A 24,615-nucleotide genomic window follows, 5' to 3' on the forward strand; every position below is an offset into this window, starting at 1 on the left:
GGCTGCTCTCCTCACTATGGCCAGAAAGCAGAGAGCACAAAGGACCAGGGGACAGGCACTCCCCTCAAAGCCACGTTCCCACCACCCACTTTCTCCAGCCACACCCCAGCTCCTAAGAGCCTTTTCAGATATGAACTAACTTATCAATAGATTGACTGATGAAGCTATCACCCTCACCATCCAGTCACTCCCCAAGAGCCCCTCACATGGCCTGAGCAAATTGTTCTAAGAGATAAAACCAGACTGTTTATGGCAAGATGAAAATAACAGTTCAAATGCATCACTTCATGGGCACAATTATGTAAATAGAGTCACTGCCAAATGTTATTCATGCAGAATTAAGCAAAATTCTCAAAACAGGGGAGAACCAGCCAGGATCACTGTGTTGGCAACTTTTCTCACTGTTCTAAGGGAAGCTGGGTTTATTCTGCGGGTGCACCCATTGTGAGGCAGCTGGCCACACCACCCTGCACCCAGTGGGGCAGCTGGTGTACGATGCTGCTCCTCACCTTCCTTTCTTTTTTTAACACAGCCCATGAGATGGAGCTGCACAGCGTAGGGCGGGCCTTTCCTCCTCAGTGACACCTTCCATAACACCACCACAGACAGGTCCAGGGGGGTGTCCATGGAGAGTCTGAAGTCCTTCAGGCCCACGAGGAGGAGGGACCATCATACTCGACCTTTTGATAACATTTACAACCACCCCCAACAATAACAACAGGGACAAATCAAAGATGCTAATGAGCTAGATTGAACTTTCTCCCTCAACCTGTTGCTTCAAAGTGACTATAAAGTTCTCACAATCAAGGCTCCAAGATCTTGCCAAAAGGAAGGGACTTTCACCACAACCTCACTGGGCTCAAAGGCCAACACCAGTATCCTTCCTGGAGATGCCATACACTGATGTGCCTTTTCTGCAGCCTAATGCTTCATCAGAAATTATCAGTAGTGCGTTCATAAAATAGAGACAGCAGACAGGATCCCACATCCCTAGTTGAGTAACAACTGTAACATAATGCTATCTAGCTCAGGGTCACTCAGGTCTAAACCTGACCATGTACTTTACAGACAAGGACAGAGGCTCCCGCCTGGCCAGGCTGCTGACTCGACTGTTCTGTCTCTGATGCGTGCTCGTGCCCTATCAATGAACGGTGCCTCCAGGAGTCCCACTTAGGAAAGAAGAGATGTGATCAAGCACGGATAAACAAGGCAGTTCAGAGTGTTCTCTTTCCCAGTATTGGTCCTGTCCCATGGAGTTGAGGGCCGCACTGGTGGGAAGGATGCAACAGCGTGGCACAGCATCCCTGTATGCTCACTTCTGTGGGTTGACTGTGATGCCGCAACAGACCCACACATGAGATTACAGCCACCATTCCTTCCTGCCGGCCCCCACTCACCCACCCACCTAGGATGCACGTGGTTTGGCGGGAATGCTACATCTAGATGGTTGAGTGGGACTCCACTGAAGCCACTTTGACCAGCCATCACCAGGGTGGGAGGGCTTTAGGTGACACACCCGTAAGTAACCCCAATAAACATACTGGCTCACCCAAGTGGTTCCCAGTGAAATGGCTTCTTTAGTCTGTTAGTGCCCTTTTGGGAATGAACAGGTGGTTCTGCGTATTGCCCCTGTGTGTGAATCCCTGCTTCAGAAAATACAAAACAAAGTCAAAGGCTTGTTTTCATTTGGGGGACAGGATCTGGGCTTCAAACTCATGGCATTCTTTATAACCGTGGCTCCCCAGGGCTTAGGTGACAGATGTAAGCCTCATGTCTGGTTAAGAGTAAAAAACTGATACAACAGAGACCAGAAATTGAAATCTGTCTAGGAGTCTCATGGTGCATAAAAAAGAGGCTAGGACTCTGGTGCCAGCCAGAGGGGACCTTGTGCTCTGGAAAGAAATATCTTGATATTGCAGGAAGAATGAAAGCCAGGATGTGGAGGTGAGTGTGACACTCCCTTACTACAACTGCCTCACTGTGCACACCTCTTGCCTTCTATTTGAACATAAGCCTTACTTCCAGACCCCAAGGATGCTCTGGGTCACTGAGCCTTACTTCCAGACCCTGAGGATGCTCTGGGTCACTGGGCCTTACTTCCAGACCCCCCTGAGGATGCTCTGGGACACTGGGCCTTACTTCCAGACCCTGAGGATGCTCTGGGTCACTGAGCCTTACTTCCAGACCCTGAGGATGCTCTGGGTCACTGAGCCTTACTTCCAGATCCCCCTGAGGATGCTTTGGGTCACCGAGCCTTACTTCCAGACCCCGAGGATGCTCTGGGTCACTGAGCCTTACGTCCATATCCCTCTAAGAATGCTCTGGGTCACTGAGCCTTACTTCCAGATCCCCCTGAGGATGCTTTGGGTCACTGAGCCTTACTTCTAGACCCCGAGGATGCTCTGGGTCACTGAGCCTTACTTCTAGACCCTGAGGATGCTCTGGGTCACTGAGCCTTACTTCCAGATCCCCCTGAGGATGCTCTGGGCCACTGGATCCCTTTTCCTTCCAGGGTGGCCACGCTGAATAATTCTCCCCTTTGCAGCTCTCATTGTAACTTGCCTGTTTCACTGGCCTTTGGGAGATGGGTGAGGGAGCCCAGCTTGTCAGGGCTACCAAGGTCTAGCCTCTAACCCTGACAACTTTGGTAACAGAAAAGCAGAGTCTTAAGTTAACATGCAGAAACCACAGTGGGGGCGGGGGGACTGGGGTGCAGAGCAGGACCCTACCACAGATCTAAGGCAAAGTGGCCCCGTCTGGGTGGCTATGCTACCCTGGGAGCTTGGGTGCCTTGGGAAACCTCCAGGTTGTCTCTCCCACCCTACTGAAGAAGTAGTCTCTCTGGGCAAGGTTCACTACCTTGTAACTTGCCCATACTGAACACAAGACAGGCCAGGCTCTATATACCCAGCCAGTAGCACCTGCCCCATATCTTTGGACAACCTGGCTGTACCTATCCCTCCAAGTTCTGAATTCCTAGTTTAGTCCAGAGCCCAGGGCCTGTGCCATGGCCAGTCACCAAGGAACACTCTGGGTAGGGGTATCAGAGAGGGAAGAGAAACAGGCGTCTCTGAGAACACCCTGAGCACCCACAACCATGGGTATGATCATTGTGGGGGGTGGGGGGGGGCGTTCTCTAAAGAGATTCTGTCTTCCTGCCAATCCTTGGAGAATAAAGGCCTGACCCGTTAAGACACCCAGATCTGGTTTGAAATCCTAATCCTGGACTTCTCGGGGCTCGACAGCCTGTGTGTCTTCCTCTGAGGTCAGACACGGGATGGGTTAGGGTTGCATGCTAGGAGCCCAGATGGTGGCTCGGGAACTAGCTTTGAGATATACAAGGAAACAAAATGCTTTTCACTGACAATACATCAAGAAGGCCAGATTCTAGAGCTAGTACAGAGACGGCCACAGCAGGAAAGGGAAACAGAAACTTTATTGAGCTGTGTCAGGGGCACACACACTGCCAACCTGTAAAACTCATCACACAGCAGCCACAGTTCAAGCTGCTCTCGTGACCTGAATAACTCCAAGCCCCCTCTTTGCAAAAGAGCCAAATAGATGCATGCACACCTGGCGTGCACACCTGGCGTGGCACCTGAACTGCCCCACCAGCCTCAGCCTTCCCGACCCCAGGGACAGAGGCAGCTCTTACTCCCAAAGTCCCATGCAGATACTGGCCCCGCCCACAACTCACACTACTCTACTTTTCTTTTTGTTAAGACAAGGTCTCACTGTGTAGCCTAGGCTGACCGTGAACTTGCGGTTCTCCCGGCCTCGCCTCCCCAGTGCTGAGATCACAGGCATGTGCCACCACACCTGACACAATGACTTTCAGGAGTGGAATTCTATCCCAGTGTGGTCTCCAGTAGTTTAAAAACAGAAAGAAAACGCAGGCTTTCAAAAACTAAAAACTACCCCGTTAAGTAACGTAACGGTCACTAATTTTCTTTGGTAAGAAAACTTCAAGATAAAATAAATAACAAGGCTCACTTTTCCACCAGCCTCCTCAGTCTCACAGCACTGCCGTGGGGAAAAGTTCAAACCTCTCCATTTTTTTCATTCCTTATGACCTAACTCTTAAGAGGAATACAGAAAGGCACCCCCCAGCCTTTTTGTCTTTAAAACCTGAGGTGTCAGAGTCCCACATAGCACCTGCCTGTGATGCTGCGGGCACTCTTGCCTTACACCCTTTCCTCCTTTAAATTCAAACATACACAAAACAAAGAAAGCAGTGTACGGTAGGATGTGCTCCCAGGAGCACCTCTGAGAACCTGCCGACACGGCTGCTTTAGGAAAGTCTATCTGTGGTACCAAGGGCCTTGCCACCGCTCTGCCAAGCAAACTGGCACAACACACTATGAGAAACGAAACAAACATCAAACCTAAGTTAATCTAAGTGGCTACATACCAACACTGAAAAGCAAACTGTGGCTCCCACCCCCACCCCAACATCCCGCTGCAACGACAATCATGTGAACCTAGAAGTGAAAAGTTGGCAGAGTTCTGGAAGCCAGCACGCAGGCCCTCGCTGTTGGTTAGAGGTAGTAGAGGCGGTTGGAGAGGGAGAGGTTCGGCTCTCTGTGGATGCTCTGGCCCACAAGGAAGGCCAGTTTGTGTGCATACTGGCAGGGTGCAGGGACTCGGATGACTCCCTGTGGGGGGAAAGAGGACCAATCACTGGGTTAAGCTGGGCAGGACTCCCAGGGTCCCTACCACAGGTGGCCCTGAACGGGACCCAGACAGTAGTACACTCACAGGCCAATTGTAGTACACATGGCAGAGCTTGTACGTCAGCCTCTGGATATGATCGGGCTTCAGGCCACTGCTGTCATAGATGACGTTGTAATGCGTCGGGGACACGCTCCCGCTCCTTACTGCCTGGCTCACGATGAAGAAGTCATACCTGGAAAGGCAGGAGACCCATGTAAGGCGAAGACATGCACTTTTTAGGAGGAAAAACCTTTGTGTTCAAACTCCATCTTTCCTCCAGCCCTTCAAGAGCCACCGTCGCGATGCGCACAAGGGTCTGTAAGGCAAGGCTCTTTCCAGGTGTCACCATGCCGATGCCACAGAGCACACCAGCCGCACTCCTGGGCCTTGTGTCCCCTGCATGCTGGAGGGAGGGAGGGGACTCATGCACAAGCACAGGAGCAGAGTAGGGTAGAATCAGTTTCTTCATGTTTCTCTCATCTTAGGAATAAATTTAATCACTAAGGAGTCAGAACCAACGAGCTGGAGCCAGAGGGGGCCCAAGCCAAGGTCAAGCTAAAGGGCACACCGGGAAACAACTGGACATCCATCAGAGTTCACTGTTCCCTGGCACCAATGTCAGCCAAGAGCTCCTGTGAGCCGACCCCAGCCACAGAGGAACATAACCCTGCAGTCCTGATGATGTCACTGAACTAGACAAGTCGGAAGTCAGAAGTAGACGCCTCTGGAGTCTGTCAGGGAGCGCATGAGAATCAGAGACATTCACTGGTGTGCCCACCAGGAACAGATGAGCTCCACCCGAGAGCCTGCCACCTTCACAGGGCCTGCTGTTGCCTCCAAGGGCCAGAGTGGCTCGCACAGCTACAGGGCTTGAATGGCACCTGCCAAGAACACACGCCTGCCTCTCTCAAACTCACTTGGGTGTTGGCCCTAGGTTCAGGGCTCTTTTCTGGGGCCCTGAACACCCAGCGGCAGCTGCAGGTTCTGAGAAGGGCGAAAGAGGCCTCAGACGAAGACTGATATGAGCCTGTTTGCCCCACCGTGCTCCTCATGTGATAGAACCCTCTTCTAGAACCAATTCCACAGCCAACCTCTGAGCCAAAAAGACACCCCCCCACCCCCTGCCAAATTGTCAATTTCAAAATAAAAACCCCAGTTCAATCACATAGCTGAGGAGACAGCTAAAAAACCTTTTGTAGCCATTTCTGTTTCTGAGATGCCAGGGCCCACAATGCTTCAGGGTTCAGACTTCGGAGCATGTGCCTAAACTGGTGAGTTAAGAACCCAATTTAGCATTTCGGATCCATGATGCCCTGCTGTCATCAGCAGCTTGCCCGCCTGAGTCAGGGAAAGCAGGCACGTTGTAGAAGTTCCTGGCCCTCACCTGCAATACTGGAATCCCTCTATAGCCTCACACTCTAGGCTTCAGACTGGGTAGTGAACTGCTGCCCCCTTGGACACCCATCTTAACCCCGAGAAGAGAGCTGGTGAGGAGGTCACCAGAGATGAACATCTGTCCCCATAGACGGTGGAACCTGCGTGCTGTGACTGGCCTAGCTCCCTCCTATTTCCCTTACTTTGGAGTCAGCTGCAGGATTCAGATCTGCTGACACAGACCCTCTCAACACCTTGACCCCTAGAGGATTGTGTGAGGCATCACAGGTCTAAAGATCTGCAGGACACAGCCTCTGGATGGGGTTATATATGCTGCTGGCAGACGCTGTTCGAAAACTCTGAAATGCCACACAGGAGAAAACCCTCCAACTCCCAAGGAGCCAGCCAGACGGCATTGCCTCTCAGGATCCCAGTGCTGAGAGGCCTGAGCTTTAGGAAGCATGTCAGACCAGGTTAGCAGAAGGATTAAGACTTCCAAGAAACAGTGTCAGGAACTGGGAAACAAGCTAGCTACCATTTGTGTGGTCAAGAGGCCCCAGAACTCACCACTCTGGTCTGGTGACTTCCACGTCAATGACTGTCCCAGGAAGAGGGTTCTGGAGTCTTCCTCCAGACTGAGCAAAGAACCTGGCATTGACGCGCTTCTTCACTACGATCACAGTCAGTCTGGGGCTAAAGACAAAAGGGGAGCAGGGCCACACTGGGTTGGTGGCCTGTCACGTGCTCACGCATCCCTCAGGGAAGAGTCCCTGAATAGACACAGCATCTCACTGCATGCTGGAGGAGGTCAGCACCTTCCGCCAGGTAAGACCAAAGACCAGGAGTGACCACCTAAAGGTAGACAACCATGTCACTTGTGTGACCTATGACATAAGGCTAGTTGGGTGTGGGCACAGACACCGGTCACACCAGGAGGCCTCCAAAGTACTCAGTGTTGATACCACAATGGGCATTTCCTACTCTGGTATCTGTCTAGGAGAGTTGGTTCAGGGAGTATTAATGTCTAACAGTGGATTCCAGAATCACTAGCTCAAAATGGATCTCACTGTGCTTGCTGTCCCCATCTCTCTCTCTCTCTCTCTCTCTCTCTCTCTCTCTCTCTCTCTCTCTCTCTCTCGTGTGTGTGTGTGTGTGTGTGTGTGTGTGTGTGTGTGTATGTATGTATATACCCACACGTCCTCTACTGTATATCAGTGTGTTTTATGTTAACATTTGTGCAGTATGTTCAATCCAAATACACATCACCAGGAAAGACAATCTGACACTCAATGCTCCCCCTTTCTGTGTGACCCTACAGCCTGTGCCCTCTGTACTGCTTACACTAAAAGGGATTGTTAGGTGCCCACCCAGTGCATGTGGCCTGTACACTGTTCTCCCTAGGGGAAGTGAGGAGTCTGCTAGAAGACTCACCACCCCACCCTCTCATCTCTGACAAGCTCCTCTTCAATTAATTCCTTGGGACATGGGCAGACCCAGTCCACATGGAAGTCAGTGAATCCGGCCTCAGAATGAGGCTGCATCTAACATGATCGACAGTCCCGATCTAGATAGCATCAGCTCCTCCCAAGCTCAGACACGGCTGACCCCATTCTCAGGCAGAGCGGGGTCCTAAGAACAGGCTACCCAGTAACTGTTCCTCCCCCCAGTCATCAGCAGCTCCTGAAAGCCCGGGCATGGGACCCACATGGCCCACACTGGGGGCCTCTCCTCTACAACATGGTGGCAAAGGGCAGGAAGATAGGGCCCTGCCAGAAACGTCACCAGCTGCCTATGAAGCTCTGCTGCTCCAAGTCCTGCAGCTGCTCGAAGCTCTGGGCAGAACACAGAACACAGCTGGGTCCTGCATCCACGTCTCTGTTTGCCTGGTCTGTGCACAGAGCTGGGAGCTCAGGGTGGTGTGTTGGCAGGGACTCTAAGGACCACAGACGTGTCCTACCCTGTGTTGGCAGGGACTGCTAAGGACCACAGAAGTGTCCTACCCTGAGCCAAGCACAGGAAACGAGCAGCACTGAGCTATATTATAACCAGACCCAGTGCTCAGGGAACAGGAAGGCTGCCCTGATTGCCTGCTCAGTCCTGCCTCCCTCACCCATCACTACCTCCTGCTCAATTCCTATGAAGCCCATGCACCCTTCCCCTTTGCCATCCAGTGACATTAATCGCAGAGTGGGCAGCTAGGCCAGACCTTACTTGTACTTACTTGTAACCTCTCCCGACTGACTTGAGGCAGTCCAGGAACTGTGGGACCTCATAATTGACCAGGGTCTTCAGCTGCCCATCTCCCACGCCGTCTCGGTACACAATGACACGGCTGGGCATATATTCATTGCAGCCGCTCCAAGCCCTCAGAGCAGCTGCAAAAAAAGCGGGGAAGGGTTTCAGTTAACAGTCCCTGTTTCGCCCAGTTCCCCAGCCACTTTCAGTAACAGCCCAAGGGCCCCAAGTCGGGACAAGGGCACAGGGACTCACCTTGCAAGCACACTTTGAGCCCATCCACCAGCTCCTGTCCACGGTCCTGAAAGACGCAGCGGGAGAACCAGCTGTTGAGAAGAAAAGCTGGGTGGTGAGGACTTGGCTCCGCCAGGCTGGGCAGCTCTAGGCTCTATCTTCCTATGAAGATTCCTGCCACCTTCCCCACAGTCCCAGGAGACCGCAGCTAAGCAGAAGAGCAAGAGACCATCTCAAGCCACCCACCAGGAAGCCCAAATTCTAACTCAGCTGGGTAATTTCTTCAGCAGGGGGACAACGAGTAACCAGAGGGGTCACCAGGGAGCACCTGCCCAACAGAACAAGCGCTCACTGCTCTGCTCCTGAGAGATCACGCCTTCCATGCTTCCCTTTGCTTCCCAAGACCAAGGCCGCAGCCACTGGCATCTACAAGTCGCACTTGGCCAGGTGCCAGGCTCTGCTGCTGTGGGCTAGTCCCTCATTCCACAAACACAGTGAAAACCAACGTTGGAAAGCAGAGGATTGGATGAGTCACATGTCAGGGGCCAAGAATAGCTGACAAACCAAAGCACTTTCAGAGCCAGCCACCTCATGGTGCCGCTGCTGCTCTCTGGCTTACCGGGTCATCCCTTCGTTGATGCTCGCAACGAATCCTGCGATGGACCTCCGCCCAGCTGTGGTGTCATGGTAACAGTCGATGCCCACGATCATTGCCAGCTTCAGCTTTAGTGAGAATAGGGTCATTTAGGCATGGTAGGATGCTGGCAGCCATGAGCAAGGCTCCTTTCCCTAAATAACCAAGCAACCGCCCTGTCTCCCTAGGAAAGCAGACTCACGGGCATGTCCACCCGCCAGAGCTCGCCTCCCATCTTGCAGTTCATCTGCAGGGCAATCTTGGTGGCAATGGCCATGACTGTTTGCTGCTTGCCCAGGGTCCGGGCCACCACACACTGACTTGGGGTGGGGCAGTCTGTGCACAGGTACTTTTTGATGGCATCGTATTTGTCCTTCCGATTACTTGACAATAGACACACGACCTGAAAACAAACAAGCACCTCATTACAGAGAACCAGGAAGTGGGAGGCTGAGAGCAAGGGGACAGATCTGTGCTGCCAAGGACACTTGTCGCTCATGTCACCAATCAACTCTGCCATGTGGTTATTCGGTGGAACAGAAGTGACATGTCAGTTTTGCTCATTTTATTCTAAGCGACAGGCACTTACATGGTAGGCACTGCACAAAAACAAGCCAGAGCAGTGAAATAAAGCCACTGCTCCCAGAGACCTGAGCGCAGCACATGACCAGCATGTGTGGCCCAACGTAAAACAGGGAACACAAGTCTAGCTGCCCCACACTTGGCTCTCAGCTCCCCTAGCCCCACAACTTTCAAGCCCTAAGGCTCTGGCTTGGGAATCTGGTCAGAATGTGTACTTTCCCAGGAAGACGGTGACAATTCTGAGGACAAGATGGGAGTCCTTGACCAGCGTGTCCCCCTGCCCCAAACTCTGAGGATCCACATTCAAGATTCTAAAGTCAAATCTAGCTTGCGACTCATGGCTGCAACCCGCAGTGTGTACCTGGACTCATCTTATCTCTGGTCCCCAACAAATTAGGCTCTATCTGTTGCCCCCACTACTCCAGAGAACATGGCCTCTGAGAAGAAAATGAGAGCCAGAAGGAAGAGCTGATAAGGCATGGCAGGCCACTGATCAGGTCTTCAGCCGCATGGGCAACCTGCCCCTGTCTCCCATGGTTGTGTGGCATTCTGAGGCAGAGGGTATGGGACATGCCTCTGTGCTCGCCACTGCCTCTGCATGAGCCACACAGAAGCTTCTACCTGGCTCTTAAAAGACCACTGGCTTTGGCTTGATGAAGGTCTGGACTCCAGTGCAGCCGTGGGCAGAGGTGGGCTCTGGACACATGACTGGACACAGAGGGGCTTTGCCCTCACTAGAGGTTAATCTGCCTCTGAGCCATGCCTCGGTGATGGTGGAAGATGGTAGAAATGAAAGAGCTGAGGTGGGTAGAAGTTGGCCAGGATGGGGTGGGGGTGGGCCACCACTGAAGGATGTATCTGGTCCTTTTTCTTTCTACTCTGTGACCACCATGGGGCGAGCAGTCCCCATGTCCTCCCTCCTGGGTCGCTCTGCTCCACCATAGGCAGAGATGATGGAGCTAAGAGACCCTGGACAGAACCTCTGACGCATGAGCGACAAGCAGTCTTTGCCCTCTTGGATCTGTCTCAGGGACAAAAGTCTGACCAGCACGCCTATACACACTCCTGTCAGCAGTGGGCTGTAAGCCAGCATGCTGCATCCCCACTCATGAAGCTATCTCTACCACAGCCACAGAGGACCGCATCCCCTTCACTGGAGGTCCATTCTCCTGTTTGTTTTATTCACCACGTGCAACTCACAGGCCCCCACAAAGGTACAAGGGCAACGGGGGCCGGGGGGGGGGGGGCTGTGGAGCACCACAACTCTCGCTCGCTTCAGCTTTAAGCCTAAACAGTTACTGGCGTCAAAGAATCTGCTCCTTTGGGGCTGGGTTTCATTCTTGGAGGCCAATGACTTTACAAGCAGTTGCCATCAGTTCCCAAGCTAATGAGCTCTGCAACGGTGGCCTCTGTGTTTGAGGATGCAGAGGTCAGCAAGATGAAACAAAACGTGGGGCATGTTTGGCTGGGGAACTTGAAGAGATTGTAATTAATCGGCCAATTTCCAAGTCCAAATGTGCAAGAGCCTACCCCTCACAGGGCTGTGGATGTGGGAAGTGGGGAGAAAATAAATCTTTCCATTTGGTCCACTTACAGCCAATCTCCCACCTTTAGCCTGTCATGGCTTCCTGACACACAGAAGGCCTGTGCTTCCTGGGCAGAGGACAGTAACAAGGTCACACCAGGCTGGTTGCTGCTCCCACACACACACACCAGCCCTGTTCCCCACACTGCTGCACTGATCAGTGTCCCCCCAATACCCTCCCTGCTTGTGAAGACCTAATCAAACAGCACTGGGGGAGCAGCAGCATGATCATGGATCAGGGTAGCTGGGCCTTCACTCAAAGTCAAAAGCCTTTGCAGGAAACACGCAAACTTAGACATGTGCCTGGTGTACACAGGAGTGCCAGGTGAGGGAGTCACAGGCCCCAACACAGTCACGCCACAGACAGCATGTCTGAACTAAGTGGCCCAGGGTGGTGTCTATACTTCTAAGACCCAGCCTAAAGCTGGACCACTCACGCATTCAGAGGTGGAGAGTGAGAGAGAATGGGGTGACACTCTCTCCTCAGTGGTAATCCAAAAGCACTGCAGCCTCGATGTTCCCCCTAGTCACACCTCACACCATTGTGAGGACACCCGCAAGCACACACGGGACCTACTGCCACCAGCCTACCTTATCACCAGTCCTCTCCTGGATGCCATGTCTCACATGACAGAGAGATGGCACTCATCAATGCTGAGGCATCCCAGCTCACGAGAGGTGCTTGTGGCAGCACACTCAGTGCTGCAGCAGCCTGTGCACGCTGACCTCACCCTGGGGTCTGCAGCCTGGCCGCTGATCTCGCCCTGTGACCCCCACAGTTTCTAGTATGGCTAAACACCAATGTCTGTTGAACAAATCAAGAACTGACCCTTCCTCTTCCGCCTTTGCTTTCCCTCAAAGCTTCTGGAACCAAAGCATGGCATTCCTCTCTCTGGCATCTCCTCACCTCGTGCAGGGCACATACTCACACAGGCACCAGCTCAGTAGCCTTACTGAGGTCACTTGTCTGTTTTGAGGACTACTGTCTGAAATGGAGCTCAAAGCTCCTGTCCTGTGTCCCCTGAGCCCCCTTCCCCTTGACCCCAGCACAGCCCACACCCTGCAGCTACTCACTATCTGAGTGTCTGACGTCACCTTCTGCTGCAAGGCTCTCAGATAAGCTTCTGTTCTGTCATCCACCTCGATCCTAGGATCAACAGTAAAGACGGTGGCACACACCCCTCAGACTGTCACCCAGCCGGCATTCCTCTACTAATCCCTGGTACGAGCAGATAGAGGAGCAGCCACTCCGTGAAGGGCCATGGCTAACAAGCTGCACCACCATCCCGGCTTCATTCAGGGTCTATCCCTACAACATTCCTGCCTTCTCTCTTCCCCCATCCCATCTCTCTGTGTTACATGGAGCCACGGAAAGTCTTAGAGCTTCCATGAGCTCACCGGTGCATCACTTTGGAGCATGCACATCCTTCTGATAACTGCCAATCACTCTGCAGACACTCACATGATTGCCTTTTTCATCTGGATGCCCATTGCCGGAGTCACTTTGAACAGGTTCTGTATTAGTGAGTTGGCCGCTTCATAATTCCTGCGGGTATAGATCAGCAGCCAGTTATCCAGCGGCTTCACGCTGATCAGTGGTGCGCCTCTTGTTTCTTTGGACCAGTCTGCAAACTGCGGGTTGTAATCAAACTAAAATAAAGGGCAGAGATGCTACTGTCAGCTGTGATGAAGCCACTGGTCTTGTACAATCCCATCATGCACCTGGTACCATAGAGTACCACTCTTAAGTTTGAGTCAGAGTGACAGAGCAAAAGTCCCCAGCAGAGAAGACACCAGATACACGGGGAGGGCCCTTTCTACACTACAACTTTCTAAGTGTCCAGGACAAGCTCTTCATCCTTAAGACTTACTGAAATACAGGGTACCATTTTCCTCATGATAAAGGTGGCTCACATGGGGGGGGGGCAAGGAGGAGTGGCTTAGGTGGCTTATAGCATTTAGGAGGGAGAGGCAGGCAGATTTCCATGTGATAGACACCAGCCTGGTCTATATAGTGAAATCCTATCTGGGGCAGGGAAGAAAGCTAAACCTGTTGACAGAGGTGTCAAGTTCAGGGAAGCCGATTAAGGACAGAGCCGCTTATGGTCACCACAGCAGCAAACACCCAGAGACACAAAGCTTCTAAGAAGGTCCCCTATGAGCCTGCTGTCCCCTTCACCTGGCTGCACTGTTTCTCTCAGTCCTACCTAGGCAGAAAGGCACAGACTGCTATAAACAGTTTAAAAGGGTAGGTTTTTGCAGTGTTTTGATTTCATGAAACTATTTTTCTGTTCCGAAAGATAAAACACAGAAGCATTTAGCATGACTCCTGAGAACTACGTGGCTTAGGCGAAGACAAAGCTAATCAAATAGGACATCATAGCGGGACTTTTGCACCCTGAGTTGCACTGTTGCTTAAAATTTTCAGTCTCTCTCTTCTTCCACTTTTTTTTTTTTAAATCCAGACAGTGTCTCACTACGTAGCCCTGGCTGTCCTGGCAGTCTGAAGACCAGGCTTGCCTCTAACTCAGAGACCCTCAGAGACCTCAGAGACCAGCCTGCCTCTGCCCCATCCCCACCCCGGCATGGATCACTACTGCTGGCTCTTCAGACTCTTGGGTTTTTTTTGTTTTTGTTTTTTAAGCAGATCTCAGCTTATTCCAAGGGCTGGGCTTTAGGTTCTATGTCCGCTCAAGTTGCAGGCTGTGTCTTGCAGATGGCCCTGTGGTGGGTGGTGGCTCTGGTGGTTTTCAAGAGTTGGCAGAGGGCAGGATGGAGGGTGGGGCACACTAGATCATGGTGGCCCGTCTCTCATCTCAGGGACATCTGGCTGGGACATCACCCTGCTGGCTTTACCTTCTTCCTACCCCAGACACCCCACTCCACCAGCCTTACCGTCTTCCCACCCTGGTGGATCTTCTCGGATTGCAAGATCCTTCCAGAGAAGGACAGCAAGTTTGAGTCGAAGCTCAGGCCCCAGTCGCGAAGCTCTCTCTGCACATTGTCGTCCCTGTGGGGTGAGCACAGGTACCCAGCACTGCTGAGCAGCCAGCAGCTAATCCACTGACCCACGTTCCAGAGGACAGAGTGCCACTGTGGGTTGCAGCCCACTTCAAGGCCTCCCTGGGCCTGGAACTCAATAGGATTAGCTTCTCTCCACCCTCTTAAGAGTCCCAGGACCCAGACTGCCACCCGCTGAGTGGCTCACAGTTGACACAGGCTCTTCCTCTCTACTGCCTTTCCATGGCAGGATTACAAAGGACACATCTGCACATGAGGTTCCATTTCCTGGCTCCCTGAGAAGCAACTGCTATCAGGGATCCAGGACAGCCATCCGCAGCCCTGCCAACACAGGAGGCCACACTTCCTGCCTTCCAGAACCCTCCCAGGCCCACAGGGAACCGCAAAACAGAAGCTGGGAGTGCTGAGCTGCCTACTTGTGGATGTAGTCGATGAGGCGGCCCACCTCCCGCTGCCGCTGCTCAGGCGTCAGCCTAGTGTGCACCGCCAGGTCCTTCATCACATTGAAGTCATTGCGCATTTTATCCGTCAGACCTGCAGCCAGAGCAGGGTGGGTGAGAGCCAGTCAGCAGGGCTGCAGAGCCCCCAGTGGGGGTGGCCAGGGGTGAATGACGGCAGGAGGGGAGCGCTGTGCACCTGTGAGGTAGCAGAGCTCCGGGATGAGCATAGCTGGGCCAGGCAGCGTGCCTCCGGGGCCTCTCCTCCGCTTGGGCTGGCTCACCAGCACTGGCTGCTTCAAGTCCGTGATTTCCTGGTTGTACTGCTGCTCAGGAAGAGAGGAAGATATGCTAGGCTCCAACCACAAGAGTGCCACCGGCGGGTGCAGTAGGTGCCTAATTAACAATGGAAGCTGAGGACCAAGCTGGGCTAGACAGATGCCGTGTCAAACCATCCTGAGGGTGATATGTATACGCCAGTGGCAGTTGTTCTTTGCCTCAGCTGAGGGTCTGGGAGCAGGAAGGATGGGTCTGACCCAGCTGTCCTAGGTGAATAAGCTCCATGTAGCCAAGTCCTCAAGACTTAGCTATGGAGACCTGACCACGGTGACATAAAACAGAATTCTCAGGGTGCTCCCAGCCCCGTGGCGTGAAGGTTCTTTTCTGACACCTATAGTCCTAGATGCTGCTTATTCTACAACCATTTCCCTTTTTAATTTGGATTAATTTTTTTCCACTGAGCATAAAAGAAATATCACGGCAGTAAGCCAAATTGGACCAGTCTAGTTACTATGACTACTAGAAATCAAGGTGTCAGCAGCAGGCCATGCCATTAAAGAACTGACTTATGTCTTTTCTCTTGTGCCCTAAAGAACCAACCACCAAGGGTTAAAAAGTTAATGTTCCCTCAGATGGGGTCCTTATACCTCACTGGACATGCATGGCTAGTATGGCAGGAATTTGGGGTATCCCTCTCCCCATCTCATGGGCCTTCACTAGAATCATGGCCACAGGTCCTAGGTAGGTAGGGCTGGAGTCCACAGATGCTGGGATGACCCTTGGCTTCCTGTCATCTGCCAGGCTCAAGCTCTGCCCTACTGGGACCTCTCGGAGAGCTGTGAACTCCAGAGTGGTCAGAGACCCAGATGCAGCAGAGCTGGCTGACCAAGGATCAGGCAAAGCTACAGAGCAAGGGGCCATGACAAGGCGCCTGCCCCCACTAGCAGTACCACTCTTTCCCGTGATGCATTTCTGCGAGACAGAGCCGCGGGGGGCAGGGTGCTTCCGACATGAGGAATCTCAGTGATGTCGGCAAGACCAAGCAAGGTCCGCATGCAGTCGCACACCACTCAGGAAACCACCTACCTTCCTATAGTACTCCAGGAAGCTGACCTCCGAGCCATCTGCCTTCTTGAAGGTACTCTTTGGATTCTGGTCCCAGTCGATGTCATCCACCCTATAGGTCTTGTTGTTATACCTGTGGGCATCCAGGACTTGGGGCTCCAACTCACATTCCCAGCCCCCCGGAAATGTATGATGAGGGGAGGGCAGGGGAAGGGGCTGACTGACCAAGGGCTGGAAACAAAGGGTAAAAAACGGGAGGCACCTGTCCTTTGTACCTGACCGCAACACACGTCACACATCTGGCTCACGTTTGCTCACCTCGGCCTGACTCCCCCAGCCCCATTGATCTCTCAGCCCCCAGGCTCTTGAGATGAAGCCAAGCCCGTACTTGGTGAGGACAATCAGGCCTATGAGCTCCTTCGACACCTGCTCCTGGAACTTGTGCTCCTCCGTCTGCTGGTACAGGTTGAACATGAAGTCCAGAACGGTCTCGCTGCGGAGGACCTTGTGGCTGACATCTGTGCATAGCATGATGTTGTTCTCGTACTGAAGGATGGAAGTGGTGAAGCCAGGCCAGATCACCAACCTGCCGACACAGGGGGTGGGGCGGAGGTAGGGGGTCAGGGGCGGTCCCAGGCTCCATTCCCTGTGTCTGACACAGAAAGTGCAGACACACTAACTAGACCCCATTCAATTTGTCTTTACGGCGGGCCATCTAACATCCAGAGCCGGCGCTGAGGACCAACCACAGGGCACACAGTCTGTGCTTCTGACTGGGATGGGGTAGTTTTTTTTTTTTTTTTTTAATGTTAAGTAGTCTGGTATGAGTGTTTATCGTCCAGGCTGGTTGCATGCTCCCAACAGCAGGCCGTTTCTAGTTTAGAGATCCTTTCCAAGTCTATGCAGCCCGAGGGAGGAGCAGTGGGCTTTCCACAGCATACAGACAGACCTGTGATTTGGAATATCAATCGGGTCACTCGGGTTGTAATAATTCCGTCCGATTTGTTGCAAGTTCATGATTTTCAAGAGCCTGCAAATTGCAAGTCAGAACAGTTAGCACAGCGAATCCTAGGGACTACCTGGAGCCATACGCAGTCAGAGCAGGGCTGGCAAGCTATCACCCCTAGCCAGGCCAGTCATTTCTATACTGCCTAGGAGTTAACAATGGTTCTTAAAATGTCTAAAACGTTGGGAAAAAAATTGTAAGGCCCAAGTGAACTGTGCCAGTTCCATGTTATTGTGGTAGACCAGGATAGCCCACTTGCATGCCATCCCCAGGTAGCTTTCCTTTAAAGACAAATGCAGCAAGCCAATGCATTCGCTCCAGTCAAGTGTCCCTCACACTGAGCTATGCTTCCACTAAGGAGCCATCTATGAGCTTACGGAGTACGTCGTGAGCCCAAGTACTGCCCCATTTAGATGGCTCCTCACAGGGAGGGGTCTTCTGTAGAACATGTCTTTGTGCATGTGTGTGGTATGCACACATGAGGAGGGCATCAGGTACTGTCTTCTAACACGCTCTATACCACACTCCCTTCAGACAGAGTCTTGCAGGGAACCCGGAGCTCGGCTGGCTGGTGGCCAGCAGGCCCAGTGACTTCTCCTGTCTTGCCCTACCCCCAGTACTGGGGCTCTATATACAAATAGCCACTACTGGCTTTTATGTGGGTGCTGGGGATTTGAACTCCGGTCCTCACGCTTGCACAGCTATCTCCCCTCCAGCACTGAGAACATGTCCTTATTTGGAAAACTGCACTATGTACACTGAAAGCTAATTGCGCCCCATGTGGTCACCACCTGCCCCAGCAGCCACCCACCCATCCTGGGGAAGGAGATGTCAAGGTGCTTCTATCAAGCTCAAACAGTACTTCAAAGTCATACTGTCAGTACCAGTGGGGAATGGGCAGAATCCTGGAGACAGATAAATTAATTTCCTGTCAGAAAACCACATTTTAAATGACCACATAGAACAGTACTGCTGACATCACACACACACACACACACACACACACACACACACACACACGCACACGCATGCACCAGCCATGGCACACACCTCCTGAAGATGATATTATAGAACTGCAAGCAGGTGGGCGAGGTGGGTGGCAGCTCGTTGGTCAGGGTGATGGTGATCCTCACGTGCTCTCCATTCCGGGTCTGACTGAACACTTCTGTCACCTAAAGCCAGAGAGGTGAGGACCCAGGTCTCCACTCTGTGTAGAAAAGCGTGCCCAGGCTCCTGGGGCACCTGCACTACAGAGAAGCCTCTCGAAGCACAGGCATGTGTGACCTGAGACTGAGACGTTGTCTGAGTAGAAGCTCTCACAGAACTCTGAGTCTCTGGGAGCCCTATGTCCCCTACCAGGAGACCCTTTCTGGGCTTTGCTTTGGGATGGACACGCCCACCTCCCTCTGCCAGTGGAGACATCTGAAATAACCTTGTGCTGTAGTCTCTTAGGTAAGAACAGTATTGTCCCATCGAAAGCATGACACCTCCCAATGAGGTCTTCGTGCTGGAAGAGCAGCGCAGAGCGCAGCCTGCGGGCCTCCATCAGCGGATTGTAGTCGATGTGGTACTGGTACAGGGCCCACTGCGGGCGCGAGGTCAGCCGGAAGTGGTTGGTGCTCAGCTTCACGATGATGCCCGAGGAGCCTGAGGGGCCACCCCACGCAGTCAGCCCCTGGCATGGTTATGCTGCATACGAGAACTGAGGACAGTGGTCAGCAGTCCCCCGCAATGCAGGTGGCCACCGCCCTACTGCTCCAGGGGAGATCGTGCAGCCCACCGCACAAACAACTGATCTCTTTACAAGGGGTTTATGCAATGTTTAACAAAACGTGCCAGAATACACAGCTAAGACATGTAGCAGCTGTATGACACACACACACACACACACACACACACACACACACACACACACACGAGGGGCTGGAAAGGCTGCAAGCAGAGTGCTCTCCTCCTCTAAGCCAGAGAAGTGCTGCAGGCCAGTGCCATGAAACATGCCCTGTAAAGAGGTGCCTCCTTGAGCCCACCTGTCTTAGACTCTTTGACGTGGTCAAGGTTCTGCCTGGTGTTCACACCAAGGTCATGGAAGTCCCGGCGACGTCCTCCTCTCTCTGCCAATGACAGCTCCTGAAACCCAGCTGAGATCTGCAGTTCTTGAGGAGACAGGAAAGCAGCTCTCACATTACAGTGGGTCGGAACACAGCAGCATCCCCACAGTGGCTCAAGGTAAGGGACACGGCCCACTCTTTTTCACCTGTCATCTTGTGAGCTCATCCCTCACAGACCCATCTCCACTTCGCCTCTGGCTACCCCTTACACTTCTACTTCACTCTAACAGGCCAGACACCAGGGCTATGATGCCAGGACCCAAGGCACGCATTTGCTGATTGGGAAATAAGGTTTTTAAAATTATAAGTCTCAAGGGGTCCAGGGATTAAAGCAGTGGTTCTCAACCTTCCTAATGCTGCAACCCTTTAATACTCCCAACCATAAAATTATTTTCACTGCTATTTCATACATAATTTTACTGCCATTATGCATCATAATGTAAATATTTTGGAAATCGAGGTTTCCCAAAGGGGCCACAACCCACAGGTTGAGAACTACTAGGTTAGGCTGTTCAGTCTATAGCCTGGGTATGACATGAGTGTGACAGGTAGCCTCCTGACTACTTGATTCTGCCCACAACCAGAAGCAGGAGCATTGTACACTCCCATACTGGGTCACACTGGGCATGGAACAGTATTAACCCATCAATTTGTGCTTATTCTGGCAACACTCCTAAGAGTTTGAGGTTCCCAAGGCATCCCATGTGCTGTATGTTCACAGCCAGGTATCTGAGAGCAACAGCACACAGGGGCCATGGGGCCACCTTGGCTTTGTGGCCAGCTGGTGGCATTCCAGCTGGAGTCATGGGTGGGTTTCCTGTAGTTGCACCTGCCAGTGGGCTTTCCAAAATCCAGTCCCCGCCTCCTTCAGAGGAGCAAGACACATGGGGAGCAATGTCCCTCAAAGACAAGTGTTCCCACCCTCCTGGCAGCCAGGGACACTTTGGCAAAATGCCCGAGAGCTGGCAGCTGGCTGCGCTGACTCTCTGCCAGCCCCACACATGTGAAGACGTACTGTCTAAACCAAAGCCACAGTAGAGTTGGTCCAGCTTCTGATGCCAAGACAACCATCTCAAAATGACTTATTGACCCAGAGCGGGCAAACTGAGGTCCTATGTGAAGTTTATGGATTGCTGAGATGGCCCTAACAAACCACAGCCTCTCCTTTACAGCCTGCGTGGGGCAGCCCACGTCCTACCTCTCTGCAGTGTGTGGTGCGAGGGCCTCATGGAGGCACCCAGCACCTTGCATGTGGTAGCCTGCCCCTGTCCTCTCACTTACCTTGTGACTTGGACGTGGCGCCAACTACCATTCCTCTTTGTCGTCCTCGGCCAACCAAGTCCCCTTCTGCGGGGGGCTGCTGAGGTCGCGGTTGGACGTACCCAGGCTGCTGGCTCTGGTCACACACAAAGACAACTGCCTTATGCCGCAGGGTGGGCACCAGAGAAAGAATTTGTCCTAACCTAGTCCACGCTCCTCTCGTCTCCCCCATCACCCAGGTGACACCTGCTTGGTTGTGGTACTGAGGACGGGACCCAGGGCCTCCTGCACGCCAAACAAGTGCTCTACTACTAAGCCCCAGGCCAAATCTTTCATTCCCTGCCCCAGGGCCCACTGGCCGGATGTCAAGACGCTGATGAGGGGCAAAGGTGGGTACTCACCGCCACAGCCCCGACATGCTGCACCGTCTCCTGACCTCGGGCTCTGCCACGGGCCCGGGCTCGAGCTCGGCCCGTCATTTTCTGTCAGAGAGGAAAGAACTGCAGATAGCACTCGATGAACCCATGTGTATTGAACCATTCTGTCTCCATTAAAAATTTTTAAATGCTAAAATTAGCTCCCAAATTACATACGCTTGAATCTTCCCTACTGAGGACTTGCCTTGGGCATACCGGGTAACATCCCCAAACCTGGGGACTAGCCACTATGCTAAATGGCAGAGCTCAAGTGGAAATGTACTGGGATAAAACAACTTGTTGCCAGGGTACCTAGAGAGATGGCTCAGCAGCTAAGAACCCTTTCTACACTTGCAGTAGACATGGGCTTGGTTCCCCAGCATGCACATGATGGCTCACAACCACCAGTTTCAGGGAATCCAGAGCCCTCTTCTGGTTTTGACAGGGACCAGGCCCACACATGGCATACATACATGCATGCATCCAGGCAGGCATACACCTCACACACATATAAAGATCATAATATATATATTATATATATATATAATACATACATAATAATCAAAATGAAATTTTTAAAAATTTTTTGATTATTTATAATAAGACAACTTAGTGTGTAGAGGATTACAGTGCTGAGATGGGCTTGCTTGCTTTCCCAGGTGGGACTATGACTCACACACACCAAATACAACCCACAAAGAAGGGGACATTTGTAGCATATTTCCAGGTGCCCCCCTCCCCAAAGAGCCCTTCCTCAGACCCATGGTGTCCTCCAAAGTCTTCTTCAATTCTAATTGCAGCTGAAGGGAACATACCCAAACCAAGCCACCCCACTTCCTGGGCCTCCCAGAGTCCTGTTCACATGCATACATGCCCAGCCTTGGTCTGTGAGGGAGACCCAGGGCTGACTCTTTCTAAACCCTCTCTATGTCTGCACCACAGTCAGCCTGCTACAAGCAGGAGGTTCCTGGTCCATCCCGGGCGAGAAGGTGAAGGCACAGTCATCTGGGCTCCAGTGCCTGCATCCTGAGCACATCCCACCTGGGCCAGCTCTTTTCCAAGCATGTCACACATGATCTGTCAGGCATAGCACACCACAGCTAGTGCCAAGCGTCATGCTAAGTCCAGGTACATACAATGGGTCTGCGTCAAGTGCTGGGTCACACCCTTGCTTTAATGGAAGGAGGAAGACTCTAGCAAATACGACTCTCTTCCTGACAACCTCATGACTCCAGGATGTCACGGGTGCCTTGGCTGACGCACTTTCCCCTCTCTGTGAACCAGAAGAAATCTAGCTCATCCTTTAAGGGCCGGCCTTAAACAACTGCCTCTCCTCTACGCTTTCCCCATAGCTGCTTCTACATGGCACAAGCGCCCCCACCCCAACTGCAGCCTGGCTCTCATCAGTCTGCGCCTTCGCACTGGGCTCAGAGCTTGGCATGCTGGCAAGGACTACCTGAGGAGACATCTAAGGGCTCCCAAAGTGCACCCAAGGGGCTCAGCAGCGGCCACCTACAGGGCATGTCCTCAGAGCTGACTCTGACGGGCAGCTTCTACTGCATGCTGCTGATGTGAGCTCTGCTCCACCTTCGGTCACCCCAGAGCCCTGTCAGAGCCAGGGCTACGGGGCTGCCTGAGCAGCATGCGGAGGTTGTTCCCGTTAGGGATCCTGCCCTGTGCTCACCAAGTCAGCTCAGGAGTTCAGCTTGGCCTCCTTCCAATCCCACAAGTGTCCCAGTCTGGATGCTGGTGTGGTCAACCCTGCAGGAAAAAAACCACACGCCTAGCAGGTAAGAACAGCTTAAAACACGGCTTCTGTGCATCCAGTAACGTGGCTCTGCCAGGGGCTTGGAGACAAGACTTGCTCCAGCTAGCAAAACCAAACAGCTATTGTTTGACAACGGCGAAGATGCTATGGGGGATAGCTGGCAGCAAGAGAAAGCATGGGTGGCTGCACACTGTTCTGGCTGGCATCAGACCACGGCACCAGAGGGCCCACAAACGATGGCAGTAATTTAAGGTGCCAATCTTCTCCCATTGCAAAGACACCCCCCCACACACACACTTCCTCTCCAGTCCCCTATATCTATCTGGGCTCTTCAAATTCCTGCCTAGGGGGTCACATCCACAAACTGCAGGGCTAATCAGTCACTTCAACACCTCCCAGCTGGCTTTATGATGCGCTAAGATCACCTGCTCACAATTTTGGGCTCCCCTGCCTCTCATCCCCATAGCATCAAGAGGCATCGCCTTTCCTTGAATTGATTCCTTACCCCCCAAGGGGTCTGGACTCCACATGGAGTTTAGATATTTGGGTAAGAAAAGACCAGGTAACTTGGTCTCAAAGGCACCTGCCCTGCAAACTCAAAGCTCCCTCCTGCATGTTGTAGCACCAGCAGCACTAAGTACCAGAGGTCAGATGTGAAAGGACAGGTCCAGCAAGTGGGGAAAAAACAGTAGAGATACAGGTAGAGAGGGCTGGAGGCTGCAGCAGGTGGAGATACAGGCAGGGATGTGCTTGGGCATGGAGAGCTGAGGACCAGGCCCAGGATCAGACACAGGAAGCCACGAGGAAAAGGTCCAGGAACAGGGAGAGGTGAGGACTGGCAGGAGGAGGGATGTCGGCCAGGCTTGGGCACAAGGAGAGTCGGGGACGAGGCCTGGGAACAGGGAGAAGTGGGAAAAAGCCCCCAGACCAGGGAAAGGACAAGGTCCAGACAGAGAAAGAGGTACAGATGAAGCCCGGGCAGAGAGAAGTGGGGACCAGGCACAGGCACAAGGAGAGATGGGGACAAGGGACAAGCCTAGGAACAGGTGAGGATCAGGCCTGGGCACAGGTCTGTCGAGGCCATGGCAAAGGTGGGCACAACTTGGTTCCAGACCCTGATAGTCGTAGTCCGGCAACGTCAGGTCCTATCCTGCCCGGCACACTGAGGTTTGCAATCCTTGAGCTCCTCACGCCGCCGCCGCAGGCTTCTCGCGGGCGTAGCCGGGCACAGCCACCACCTCGCACCGCTGGCTGCTGCACCTGCCGCAGAATCTGCCAACAGCCCCAACTGCCAGATCCTTCCGCCCCTCCGCACAGGCCTCGGAAAGACACCTCTGCAGACCTCTGGGTTAACGGGCGAGGAAGACACGTGCTGAGCCCTGATTGGCTGCCACATATGGTGGCGGTTTTGCATGGGGCGGGGCCTCGAGACACCCCACCCCCTTCCAAGCCCCACCCTCTGGTCCTTGCCCCAGGTGAGACTGCCCCCCTCAATGGTGGCCTTCTGGCGCCTTGCCTGAAAAAGTTGGACTCACCAGAAGCCATCCACCCCTTAGAAATGTGAGGTTTGAATTAAAGACAAAAGGATAAGTCAGGGGTTAATTTTCCAAATTCTCGGAGTCCGTGGCTGGCTCGTGCCGACTAAAATGTGGCAGGCCACTTGATGCAGCGTCACCCCAGGACAGGTTAAAAAATCCACCTGTGGCCCGGCCGGGTGGTGCACACCTGTAATCCCAGCACTCGGGAGGCAGAGGCAGGCGGATCTCTGTAAGTTCGAGGCCAGCCTGCTCAACAAAGCAAGTTCAAGGCTACAGAGAAACCCTGTCTCGAAAAGAAAAAAAGAAAAAAAAAAAGTCACCCTGTCCCCTACCCCACTACGTGTGTGATTGAGTTGACTT

General features: G+C 52.9%; 1 protein-coding gene across 1 annotated transcript; it reads right to left on the reverse strand.

The window, feature by feature from the left end:
* Positions 1-3,418: 3,418 nt before the first annotated feature.
* PIWIL1 (piwi like RNA-mediated gene silencing 1) lies at positions 3,419-24,068 on the reverse strand. The gene is made up of 22 exons (XM_084763639.1): positions 23,832-24,068; positions 22,634-22,710; positions 20,935-21,015; positions 20,555-20,669; positions 19,193-19,318; positions 18,598-18,812; positions 18,216-18,337; positions 17,109-17,189; positions 16,548-16,745; positions 16,181-16,292; positions 15,015-15,141; positions 14,795-14,912; positions 14,253-14,367; positions 12,820-13,007; positions 12,432-12,504; positions 9,393-9,593; positions 9,176-9,279; positions 8,578-8,648; positions 8,309-8,462; positions 6,655-6,780; positions 4,759-4,906; positions 3,419-4,655 (listed from the first exon to the last, which is right to left on the reverse strand). The coding sequence occupies exons 3-22, from the start codon at positions 21,010-21,012 to the stop codon at positions 4,539-4,541; spliced, it is 2,589 nt and encodes an 862-aa protein (XP_084619765.1). The 5' UTR covers positions 21,013-21,015; positions 22,634-22,710; positions 23,832-24,068; the 3' UTR covers positions 3,419-4,538.
* Between the last annotated feature and the right edge of the window lie 547 nt (positions 24,069-24,615).

This window comes from Acomys minous, assembly GCF_964271855.1.
Source record: "Acomys minous genome assembly, chromosome: 16".
Taxonomy (NCBI): domain Eukaryota; kingdom Metazoa; phylum Chordata; class Mammalia; order Rodentia; family Muridae; genus Acomys; species Acomys minous.

Bases quoted from the DNA above. Each gene is read 5' to 3' on its own strand.
- PIWIL1 (XM_084763639.1), bottom strand. From the start codon at position 21,012: ATGACGGGCCGAGCTCGAGCCCGGGCCCGTGGCAGAGCCCGAGGTCAG. The intron at 9,594-12,431 runs GTGAGTAGCTGC...GTTTGTTTTCAG, and splicing joins TGACGTCAGACACTCAGATA to GTCGTGTGTCTATTGTCAAG. The intron at 9,280-9,392 runs GTGAGTCTGCTT...TTCTCACTAAAG, and splicing joins TCTGGCGGGTGGACATGCCC to CTGAAGCTGGCAATGATCGT.